The sequence below is a fragment of the Silurus meridionalis genome, chromosome 27 (assembly GCF_014805685.1).
Source record: "Silurus meridionalis isolate SWU-2019-XX chromosome 27, ASM1480568v1, whole genome shotgun sequence".
Lineage (NCBI taxonomy): Eukaryota > Metazoa > Chordata > Actinopteri > Siluriformes > Siluridae > Silurus > Silurus meridionalis.
The window spans coordinates 12,864,242-12,877,301 of record NC_060910.1 but is presented as its reverse complement, the minus strand read 5'-3'; the positions used below and the strand labels follow the sequence as shown (position 1 = coordinate 12,877,301).

The 13,060-nt window shown below is 38.6% G+C and overlaps 1 protein-coding gene across 33 annotated transcripts in view; it reads right to left on the bottom strand.

Moving 5' to 3' along the window:
- Window positions 1-13,060, bottom strand: part of camk2b1 (calcium/calmodulin-dependent protein kinase (CaM kinase) II beta 1) — a 74,919-nt gene that overhangs the window by 13,867 nt on the left and 47,992 nt on the right. For 7 of the 33 annotated variants that reach the window (XM_046841448.1, XM_046841449.1, XM_046841456.1 and 4 more), the window contains 3 exons: window positions 11,827-11,864; window positions 8,531-8,563; window positions 5,706-5,774 (listed from right to left, as the gene is read on the bottom strand). In XM_046841448.1, coding sequence (XP_046697404.1) covers window positions 5,706-5,774; window positions 8,531-8,563; window positions 11,827-11,864 — 140 coding nt within the window. The remainder of the gene's footprint in view (window positions 1-5,705; window positions 5,775-8,530; window positions 8,564-11,826; window positions 11,865-13,060) is intronic. The other 26 variants (XM_046841461.1, XM_046841451.1, XM_046841460.1 and 23 more) reach the window with 7 other exon arrangements.

Here is a 13,060-nt window from a genome sequence, read left to right as displayed (position 1 = left end):
ATACAGTCCACTCATTTCCTCAGCCTGCTGGCATCCAGTAGCTTTGACCTCTCGCTCTCTGCCATCACCTTGTGTCTTCTTCAGCCCGACTGTCTGGTTTGAAGTCTCAAACAGTGACTAGTAGTATAGCAAATAACCCTTAGTACTACAATACTTGATAATTCTGCTCTATTAAATTCCCAAACCTGATTGGGTCAAAAACAGTTGAATCGTTTTCTATAAAAGGAGTATTGACACTCCGGCTGTAATATAAATCACAAGTTTCCCCGTTTTCTACTTTTTATGTTACAGCCTTATTCCAAAATGGATTAAACGTATTATTTCTCACAAATTTCTACAGACAATAACCCAATAATGACAACACGAAATAAGTTTGTTTAAAATCTTTGCAAATTTCATAAAAAAAATTAATTAATAATAATAAATAATTAAAAAAAAAATCACATACATAAATCAAATATTCACAGCCTTTGTCATGACACTCACTGACATGACACAACTTGGATAGGAGTCCACCTGTAAAAAACTCAGTTGACATGATTTGAAAAGCACACACGTCTATATATGAGGTCCCACAGTTAGCAGTGTGTCAGGGCATAAACCAAGCCATGAAGTGTAAAGAATTGTCTGTAGACAAAATCTGGGGAAGGGTCTCAATAAGCACAGTGGCCTTCATCATCCGTACATCAAAGATGTTTGGAACCACCAGGACTCTTCTTAGAGCAGAGCTGGCAAGCGAAACTGAGCGAACAGATGAGAAGAGCCTTAGTCAGGGAGGTGACCAAGAACCTGATGGTCACTCTGAAAGAGCTCCAGTGTTTTTCTGTGGAGAGAGAAGAACCTTCCAGAAGAGCAACCATCTCTTCAAAGATTGAGAAACAAAGATTGAACTCTTTGGCCTGAATGTCCAGCATCATGTCTGAAGGAAACCAGGCACAGCTCATCACCTGGCCAATACCATCCCTACAGTAAAGCATGGTGGTGGCAGCATCATGCTGTGGGGATGTTTTTCAGCAGGAACTAGGAGACTAGTCAGGATCGAGAAAGATAAATGCAGCAATGTACAGAGACTTCCTTGATGAAAACATGCTTTAGAGCTTTGCACTTCAGACTGGGGCAACGGTTCAGCTTCCAACAGGACAATGATCCAAAGCACACAGCCAAGATAACAAAGAAGTGGCTACAGGATGACTCTATGAATGTATTTGAGTGGTCCAGTGAGAGCCCAGATTTAAACCTTATTGAACATCTCTGCGGAGATCTGAAAATGGCTGTGCACCGACGCTACCCATCCAACCTGATGGACTGATGAGGGGTAAGGCAAAGAAGAATGGGAGAAACTGCCCAAAAATAGGTGTGCCGAGCTTGTTTTCATCACTCAAAAAAACTTGAGGTTGTAATTAGTGCCAGAGGTGCTTCAACAAAATATTGAGCAAAGGCTGTGAATACTTATGTGATTTTTTTTTTCCTGGTTGGTTTTTAATAAATTTGCAAAGATTTAAAACAAACAAATGTCATTATAGGGCATTGTTTTCTAGAATTTTGAGGATAATAATGAATTTAATCCATTTTACATAAAAAAAAAAAAATAATAATAATTGTGGAAAAAGTGAACCGCTGTGAATATTTTCCGGATGCACTGTACATGGTGGACTGCTAACAGCTCAACATATTCAGATTGGGAAAAAACAAACAAGCATCTTTGAGGAAGGAGACTCCAGAGTCAACATGGGAAAGTGTTCAGGATAAATGACTTGCTGAATTCTCTGTAACATCAGAAGGTTTATTGGTGCTGGCTTTAATCATGCTTCTTGTTGGGCTGTTTCACACCCTGGCGTGATTTATTTTCTACATAAAACACATCCAATTACTGATAAAGCTTATATGCAGCTATGTGAAGCTAGTTGGTTGAATACACAATTAACTAGTTGCACTATATGGACAGAAGTTTGTGGACCCACACCATTCGTAGATATGTATATGATTTTTAAACATCTCATTCCACATTTAGTCCCCATTTGCTGTTAAAAACCTTAACTCTTATAGAAAGGTTTTTCACTAGATTTCGGGGTGTGCGTTCGAGATTTGTGCTCATTTCACTCCAACCCATGTAATGCAGATCTGCACGGAGCGGGATTTGTGCTCAGGGGCGTTGTCATGCTAGAACAGGTTTGTTCTAGTACAAGTGAAGGGAAAATGTATTGCTACCACAGCCAAAGACATCCAACTGTGTTCCTCCAACTTTGTGGTAACATTTTGGAGGATGAACCACATACGGCTGGAAAAGTCAAGTGTACTTTTTTCTATATAACAGATACTCACTAAAGATAACTTTTACTTAAATGAAAAGGCATAAAATACAGTATCTCACAAAAGTGGGTACACCTCATATTTCAGCAACCAATTTAGTTTATCTCCACACCTGAACACTATTGAGCACCTGTGGGGATCCTCAAGGGAAAGATGGAGAAGCACCATGTGTCTAACATCCAACAGCTACATTATGTCATTATGGAGGAATGGAAGAGTATCCCAGCAACAACCTGTGCAGCTCTGGTGAATTCCATGCCCAGGAGTATTAAGGCAGTGCTACATAACAATGGTGCTAACACAAAATATGGACACTTTGGACACAGTCTTGACATGTTCACTTAGGGTGTACTCAATTTGTTGCCGGTTATTTAGACAAAAATGGCTGAATACTGATTCATTTTCAGAGGACAGTAAATCTGTACTGCTACACAAGCTGCACATTGACTACTCTAAAATATAGCCAAGTTTTATTTCGAGTATTGTCCCTCGAAAAAACTACTAAAATTGTTGCTGAAATGTGAGGGGTGCACTCACTTTTGTGCATATATATAAGAAACCGCACCAGTCACAAATTCCACCAGTCAGCCTGCGAAATGTTTCTGAGTGGGATGAGCACTGCCCCTGCAATGTTTTTTCTTTCCGAATTGATGCCATGTTCTTTTAATTTGTTAAAAGCACATGGCACAATACATCTTGATGTTTCTATTCTTCAGTGTGAAAACTCTTTGTCGAGTGCCATTTCCAAACCTTGTTTTTTATCCTCATGTTTGAGTTAAAGAAAGGAGGTGGAGCTGGAGGTAGCAGAGCTGAAGATGTTGAAATTTTCATTGGGAGTGACAACGATGTACAGGATTAGAAATGAGTTTATTAGAGGGACAAAGTGAGGGAGGCGAGATTGAGATGGTTTGGATACGTGCAGAGGAGGGACATGGGGTATATCAGTAGAAGAATGCTGAGGGTGGGGCCAACAGGAAGGAGGAAAAGAGAAAGACCAAGGAGGAGGTTTATGGATGTGGTGAGGGAAGACATGCAGGTAGTTTTTTTGAAAGAGGGAGATGTAGAGGACAAAGTGTGTCCGACTGTGGCGACCCCTATTGGAAGAAGCTGAAATAAGAAGTTTTTCATCTTCATGTGTTCATATTTCCGTTTCCCAGTTTAGCATTGTCTACCTGTGTTCTGACCCATGCTACAGACATGGATAATTAGTTTTAATCAATTTGTCTATTAGGCTTTTGGTTTTTTTAAATAAAAATTTTAATAATCCATTCCTCATCAACAGTGTACAGCATCAACGGCATCAACAGTGTACTCACTTCGTCAATGGCTTCGATTTAGTATATCTACACATATCAGAATGAGTCAGATCTACTGAACATAAGTGAAACTCTTCCAAAAGTTTGCTATTTCCATGACCCGACAACATATCACACACACAGAGCATTAAAGGGCAACTATGAGAGATCCTAAAAATATGCTGACATATTGCACCACGTGTCATGGTGGAAGTCTGAGTGCTGGTCATTCTTCCAAGCAGACTTCACTCCCTGAGACTTAAGCATGAGTCTTCCAAGGCTTTGCAGCACTTTGCACGCCCGTGTGTATGCGTGTGTCTGTGTGTGTGTGAGATCACTCGCTGACGGTTCTGAGATCACCCGGAAACATACTCTGCATTAATCCAGGCCACCTGCGTCAGTTACTGTAGCGGCCCATTACACATATTGAGCATCCAGCTGCCTCTCTACTGGTTGATTATACCAGACTTAGCATATTTACTTAATATTTCAATGCATTACATATGTTTTGAGGATGAGGAATAAGGCAAAGAGCACTATCTATGGAATGAAGGCAGACATTTAAAGTTCTACCAGTTTCTAGAAGTCCATCTCCTGATAAGACTCCGATTCATTTGTTTGGTTTTTTTCTCTTCCTCTAAACATTTTCAGTGTCCAGGTAGGGCATTTTGATTTTACCTCACACTTTTGTACCTTTAGTTTTTTTTTGACTGCATACCAAAGGGGTCCCCAAAACTATGACCCCCACATTTGGCACAGCCCTCTGGACAATGTCAGATACATATTTTGAAAATGTAATTGTAAATATATGTTTTACTCATATGTGTATTTAAAAATGAAGGTTGGCTTTCTAACTAAACAAAATAAAAAAACTATTCTGGTCCGCTGTCATGAGGGCGGCCACTAGAGGCGAATCACTGACGTGCTGTTTGTTTTTACATGACAGACTGCGTGTTGCACGGAGAGCGCCTTGTTACATTTATTATCTATAATTCATTCATTATATAATTCCATTTTGAATGAATAAGTTTTTTATGAATCAGTACTGGTTTTTTATTCTTGTAATAAAGTTCAGTACTATTTTACATCTAGTGTTATGTTTGTTTTTTATCCAGTATCCTTTTTAAAAACTGTAGGCTGATTAATCGTTTATCGGCAAGTATGATCCAACAGAGTTATTGGTATCGGTTGACCTCTGGTTATTAACATTAACAGCCTAATTATCTGTTAGATTCACCCACCAATTATATGCATATGCAGAAGTAAGCAAATCTTTAGATTTCAAGAGCAATGAATGTGAAAAAAAAAATTATTTTAAAAGTAAAGCTTATTTGTCTGTACAGTCTATAACAAAATAACTAATCTAGCATTAGGGGTCATAATAAATACATTTTAAATCATAATAAAATTTCCACAAAAATACTGGTAGTCACTTCCCCCCATATAAATGTCTGTTACAGACAGACCCGGCCCCTATTAAAGTGGCCCTCACAGAAAGAAAGTCTGGGGACTGCTGCTCTACCAATTTGTTGCTTTGATAATTAAAATCTCTTTCTGTGACGTTCTGCAAATGTAAATGTAAAATTTCGCAACATGGCCTCACATTAGGGCTCATTTAGACCTCCAGATCTCCTCCCAGGGGGTGTGGACTTCACTGAAATCCCTTTGCATAATCAGCAACTGTTTTAAACACGTTACGTTGCTACTTCGACTGTTACTGCTGCAACTGCGACCAAACACACAGAGCACACCATTTTTAATGATAACTAAATGAACCATGAAATCTCTCTGTCAAAGTGCAAATTTCAAACCATGACCCCCTCCCCCCAAACCTAATAAAGACAAAATACCAGAATCAATATATATGTATAAAAATGGGAAACTGGCAGAAAAAGAGCTCAACAGACAAAAATGAGTGGGACTGAGAACAGGGCTAACAAAGCAAAGGATACTGACACATCCACACAAAACTCACAAGCAAGACAAAAAAAAAAAATTAAAAACTTGAGAGAAGTAAAAAAAAATATGAATAAAAAAATAAAAGCAAGAGGCGAAAAGGAAGAGTGAGAGAGAAAGGAAGGATTAGAGAGAGGTAAATACCAGTGCAGGAGAGGGAAGGTTTCCTTTGGGGCTCGTGACTATGCTGTTTTTGGTGCTGTTGCTCTGGGGCTGTGCAGGGAAACACAATACACACAGGGTTAAAGAGGATTCAGGTTTAGAAGTGATGGAAGAAAAGATCAGCGTGCATTTCACACTCGCACACTCAAACACACACACACACACTCACAATCATTTGGTATACGTGTGTATTAAAACCTGTAACGACTGTAAATATGTGCAAGTCAAAGGACCGTTTTGATGTGCGATAAAGTTCTTTAGGGGCATTTGGATGAGGGAAAGAAAGGTTAGTATAAACAGCATGCTCATCAGAAAACGCATTTCTTGCTAATTCTACATCATAGATCGATTCCATTAGGGCATTTACACACAACATGTACAGAATTAACTACACTGATTTGTTTATTCAGGCTCGAATAAAACTTGTTACTTGCCTAAACTTGCCTTACTTCTACCTTTTCTCTATTCATAACTAACTCTCCCTGTCCCTCACAGTATCCTTTTCCTGAAAAACAGTCATCATCAGGGAGGAAGACAGATACTAATTACACACCTACACAAACATATAAACAGATGCTCCAACAATGTACCATCAACTCAACACCAGTAACAAGCACATACTGTCTTACAAAAAGCCTTCCTGGGGATTTGTGGTATGTATTAGACATATAAAGCAGCTGGACAAAGCAAAGAGAGAAGCAGTAGAGCGAAGATGACAAGCTGACACATACACAACTAGACACTGAGCACGGACACGCTGAATTTATACCACCACAGACAAAAGTCTGCTGGATAGAAAGAAAAAAAAGGGAAAATAAAATAAATGGCACCAAGCTCCATATCATAAGTCTGAAACCAGTTTCAGTTTGCAATTTGCAATTTCATACAATATGAAAGTAAATCAATAAATCAGGATCCACATTTTGAATGGTAATAACATGGCATTTACTGAAATAAGATGACCTTTATGTTTGTTTGTTTTTTAACACTCAAAAGTTTACCTTTTTTTTTTTTTTGCGCAAAGTAACAAACAGAAATGTAAAGCAAAAAATTTTTTCCTGTAAAAACATTTGAATACATGAAAATGAAAGGAAAAAAAATATATATATCAAATCCGCCTGAAAGGTCTGCAGTAATAGTTGCTTGTTCGATTTTGCTGTATGGATTTGCTCCATTGCAGACCATGTGATGCCTGAAAGTGACCGCTTTTAGACTTTTTTCATCAATGTGGTGAATCATTTGCATGGTTTTATATATCAGCAAAACTGCACAACTCCTCATTGGAATATTAGTATATGCGTGTTCATTTCGTTTCTATGCAACAAACACTGTAAAGGGCAAAAACACATGAACTGGACAATGAATGACTGGAAGAAAGTTGGACAGATAAGTCCAAATTTGACTTCACCATACAACAAGATTAAATTAACTAGGGGGTGGCATATAAACAAAAAGGAGCGTGTTTGCGTCCCTTAAAAACCGCAAAGGACCAAAAGCAATACAAACAGCATTTAAAAATCTCTCCTGGGTCAGTGTCCTACTTTACACTGGTATAGTACCTACCACTGCTCAGTAAAACACATGCCAGTTCCACTGTGTTTTCTCAGATGCACACAGGCTTTAAGATACTACAGCTTAATGCACTTTATGCAGAGTACAGCAGCAAGAAAATGAGATCATATACCGGGCACTTAAATAACTCCATGCTAAAGTGCAATTCGTGGAAAGTATTGCTGCTGTAGTTACTTATTCATTTGGGGGTATTAATTTTGTTGAGTGGCACAAATGTATAAATGCTTTATTAAAGACTACACACAGTAGACTTGGCTAGTCCCAATAAAAAAAGGCAAAATTTTCTTTTTTACTTTATTTAATATATTTATGGACAATATTTATATTTATTGTACACCTTTTTATCTTTTGGTAGCATCGCTGAGCTCGACTTTTCACCATGAGCTCGGGTTATTCTTTGTATATGTCTGCATGAGTTGTCTCTGGGTTCTCCAGTTTCCTCCCAAAAATGGCAGTAAGATCAAATTAAATTGGCTGTAGGTATAAATTGGTGTGTCTGTGTGTGTGTGTGTGTGTGTGTGTGTGTGTGTGTGTATGGAGACATGTGAATAATTAGGGTCTCATTCCCAGGCTCTTTGTTTCAGGGATAGGCTTCCATTCCAACAAGACCATGACGGGGATAAAGCATTTGAAGCTGTGAATGAGTGAGTTTTTTTTTTTACCTGTATTATTGATATCTCTGATTTTCTCGTATCATTGTTTCAATCCGACTCGCGCACGCTCATCGATACTGATAATAGCGGGCGATTATTTGCAGACAGGATCAATAAATGTCAAAACGTCTTTTGAAAAGGTCACGAGCAGCCAGATGGCGAGTGCAGTCCGGAGTGGAATCTAATTACTTCAGTCAAGAGCGATAGGAGATGAGGGTGGCGAGAGTAAGTTAAGCCCAGCTGAGTAAGGAAGCCTGAGTAACAAGTGTAGCGCATCATTAGGCATTTATGAAGTGCAAAGTTCACTCCCCTTGAGCATGGGATTACTGCAGTAAAACAGAAAGAGTACTGTTTTTTTCACTAGTGCAATCAAGAGGAAAGAGTTTAAGCCACAGAAAAAGAAGGAAATCCAGTTTAGGGATGAAAGTAGAAACTGGGCTGCATGAAAAAGCTGGACCATCATTTGTTTAGAATAGAGGATGAAGGAAAGAGGAATTCTAGGCAGGTTCAGGGCTATGGCTTTTTGGAGACTAGCAGAGGAAAGCGAAAGATAGGATAAAACAAATGAAGACTTGTTCTCACCATGTACTGAACAGTAGAGCTTGACTTCCTCTTCTGGAAAGATGATAAAAAAAAAAAGGGAAAAAGTGTGGTAAATTTTAAAAGAAAGGAAAAAAATATTCTATCCACTTTGGGTAGCTGATAAATGGCAAACAAAATCCATCATTAATAAGATAATATATTGCTCTGTGGAAACACTGGTCCAACACGGGAATAGGAAAGTGACATAACAGGAACACTTGGCTTCAAGATATCACGGATTGGTTCATCTTTCAGGTGTTAAAGGCGAGGAAATCGGAAAACAGGAATCATGGGCAAAGAAGGAGGAAGTAAAAAAAAAAAAAAAGGTGGTGTCTAGAAAATAGATGGAGATGTGGACGCACAATGCACTCAGAGGAGAATAAAGAAGTTTGTGCTAGAGAAACACTGAAGTGCTTCATAAAATGCGCTTGTGGTCAACGAATAAAATTAGAAGAAGGGTCGCATGGAAAATTTCCAAAAATTGTCCTGCAATCAGGACCATTTCCGAAGTTAAGCTCATTTCGTGGAACAGAGAACTTCTTTCCTATATTACTAAGCATTTCATAAACAATTCCTAAAAAATTAACACAATGTAAATTTTTCAATTTTAAATTCAGAAGATTTTGCTCTAACAAAAGAAGATGTAAAGTTCCTTCTGCAATTTGTGTTTTTTTTTTGTTTGGAAACCGTTTCAGCTGCATTTTTTTTTTTGAGTGGATAAAAATAAAAGATAAAATATCCAAAAAATATCCTCCGAATAATAAAAAAACATGTAATCTCTCTCTTTTGCATGTTGCATCGTCTGGTCTTTGGAGCAGCAGAGCACAAGATGCTTTGAGTTCGAATGCAGTGTTATGTAAGCAGCCACGCTGCATTTATTTGAATATGAGGCATGGATGTTCAGAAAAGAAACTGGAACTTTCAGATATTTGACAGTTGTGAAGGGGAGGAGATGAGCAGATAATAAACCAAGCAAAAGAATGGAGCGAAAGCGGGAGTCGTGAAGAAAGAGAGAGAGAGAGAGAGAGAGAGAGAGAGAGAGAGAGAGAGAGAGAGAGAGAGAGACAGTGTTTGTAACGGTTGATGGAGGACATGGGGGAGCCTGTTGCTAGGCGATGCGAGGAGCACAGCGATGCTATTTCTGTCACAGAGTTTCCAGGGTTCAGACTTGTGGCTATTCCTGGAACGGGAGTCATATTCCCATCTGAACTAGTTCTTCTCAGCTGGCATGTGCACTTTCTCTCTTACTCTCTCAATCTCTCTCTCTATCACTTACACACAATCACACACAGCTTGTGCAGGAATAAGATGCAGTAGTGTAGCAGGTGTTCATCAGAGATATGTTGAGCAAGAGGTCAACAGTTGCTAAGATTATAGACTCAAATTATTACAGAATAACAATGGGGTGTAACCTAAATGTAATCTTTTACTACTATTTTATTTTTTTAAACTTATGTATGTGAATGTAAAACACATAGCACATGGTATCTGGACCTCTCTCTCCGTCTACATGTCCCACATTTTTTGCACAGTTGCAAAACTGACACTTTAACACTGGACTGGCACACCATAGTAACACTTTAATATCAGCGCATTAACACTTTTTATCTGGACTACTGTTAATTTCTCCGTCATATTCATACCCATTCCCTTCTGTCTTATTTTGTATAAATTTTATAGTATATTATCTAAACTTATATTTTATACTTTATAGTTGTTTTTTTTTCTTTCTTCATATTCTATTTATTTCTATTTTACCTTCAGTATTGGACAGTCGTAAAAGGTACCCCACGACATGTGACGAATAAAATTTGATTTAATTAAAAAGGCACTCGAAATTAAATGAGGATTTTTCCTGCGCAGGAAGTCGTTTTCAATGCAAATGCCATGATTTGGCAAAAGTCGCATTCCAAATTCAAAGCGCCCTCGCTGACATTCCAGTCTCCCTCATTCCATTCTCCCAGATGCCACCCGCACTCACAGATGTGAAATAAATGGAAATAAAATGTCCAATCCATCTCTTCTCCTTTTTTCACACCATGTCACTGCATAGCTGATCAGATTATAGCTTTGTTTCTACGCTCTGATAACACTACATTACCGCTTCCTGGCTTTCATCCATCAAATAAACCCAGGAAAACTGTTGAGTTGCAAAATAAAAACAAAAAGGGGATTTTGCACATTTATCGCAGAATGAGTGTAGACATGCTGGGTGTTCGTTTGCACTGGAGCGAATGTTGCATAATAAGTAGTAAGCGTTTTTGCATTATGTTCCACTGTTATATCTCACAGACCTGCTAATGTACAATTTTAAAGTCTGGTTTTTCAACTCTACATTGTGAAAGAATGTGACAAAATTTTCAATCAAAACTCAACAAAACAATGCTCGTCTTAAAGCCACCAATAAGAAAATGGCAGAAGACAATGCTTAACTCACAGGAATGCTACACACAAACACATATTTAAAGGCAACTTAAATCAGATGAATATAATGAATCAATACTAAGCATCCTAAATACCCATTTTACAACAATTTGCAAAGCAACCATACATGCTAATGAAAAATAAATCCTTAATTTGAATAACAAACATTCCTCAATTTTCCACAAATCCCCCCAAAAATCTATTATTCTTCATGTAAAATATGTTTTCTTTAGGTATCGCATTGCCTCTATTATACTGCAGAAATGTTTCTGCTTACACAACCCTGTTTTTTGCCTGTGTTGCTTGAAAACACAAGCAGTCTGTCATTTACCTTAAAACCAGGTCCTGAGAGGATCTTCGTTGTATTATCTGGCAACCCCCCTTTCACCCCTAACAATTATTTGGTTCACCTGCACCAAGCTGGAAGGTGTATTCATTGTAGAAAAGGTTTAAAAATAATGAATTTGAATGTGGTACCCCTGCTAGTTCACAAAATGGATCTTGTCACATGTCCAAAACATCTATTCTTGCCTCATAATGCACATATCTCAAGATTTGCACGGACCGACTTTCTTTACTTTTGAACTAATAAAGCTTTAGTGTAAAGAATAGCTAATTAAGTGTCACAAAGTGATTCAGCAGTGTTTTTCGTAAAACATCGGGATGGAAAAGGCAAGTGAAAGGTCAAGGTCATAATTCTGAAGCCTGTGAACACTGTTGCATCTTTGCTCCATTACTGCGACTCGGCACAAACACATGGACAGAAAGTGACATTAGTTGCCCAGTGAACACATTGAATTTTCCAAACAGAAAGGGTGAGGGGACTTGCACAGCTACAGGTCAGGTGCTGGAAGATCGGGAGTTCACCTTACCTTAACATCAGCCTTCTTATTCAGCAAACTCTTGGCTGCTGCAAAAGGAGACAGGAAACAGAGAGATGAATGTTCACAAGTCAGTCGAATGAAGTCGAGTGAATTCATCTAATAGATATATTATAAATGTAATTACGGTAGTACTCAGTTTACAATAATCAGCAAAAACAACACGATTTTGAATTCCATTAAAAAAAAAAAGGAAAAGGAAAAGAAATAAAACTTTAGCGTTAATTTAACCACAAATGCTTTGGATGCCTGGGAAACTCAGCTTCTGATCAGTTCGACTGCTTTCTGATTCTGATCTGGTGTCAATTTCCACACACATGCTTCTGTAAGAGAGGAAAAACTCATACAGCCCCCTGCTGTCTCCTCCTATACAGGTTTTCTTAAATGCACAGTTATGGATTAAAGAGACATTTGCTTAAAGCCGCTTGAGGTAGAAAGGCTGACGAAATAGCACAGTGACGTTACTAATATATCATTACCTTTATTAATTTGCCACCATTTCATAAAACAGAGAAGACATGTGAAGGATGTCTTTAGAAACCCTGTACACCTTTAAATGATAAACTAAATACAATAGAAGGTCGTTTTCACACTTGTGTTTTCTTCTACAGCCGAGTTTTGCACAAAACCACACCAAGCTGAGCTAAAGACCCCAATAGCTGCTCTGTTGTAGGAATGAGATAAATGTAGGTCGCTGTGTGTCGAAAGGGCAAAGTGTGAAAGCAGTTTTGAAGGTGAAAGTGGTTTCGAGATCTGATCTCTGCTCCTCTTGAAAACAGTGCTTAGGTTCTCTTTAATTAATACTGTAACACATTGTGCACCACTGTGTGTAGCGAGGCTGTGCTTAGTGCTGCGTGCTGAGTTTAGGTGAATGATGACGCTTTTCACTGTACTGATGGTCCACCGAGTCGTGATGGTTGGACTTGCGTAAGATCGCGTGCTCCCGCCTCCACATACATTTTGGTATGAAAAAGTACTTTATTTATCTACGTTTACACACTGTCACCTTCAACTTTGTCCATTCTGCTATATCACGCTGTGTTGCCACAGTGGTGTCAAAACGAACACCTTTGAGCTGAATCGTCGCGACGAGGGCATGTCCGCGGGAGCCACATACGGCGAGTAGGGTGGGTGTGGAAGTGAGATCATGCAGATGTTTTTCAGAGGTTGAGCTTGTTCAAGGTCTTCCTGGTCTCCTGTCTCCTTCCAGTGATGTTTTTTTGCT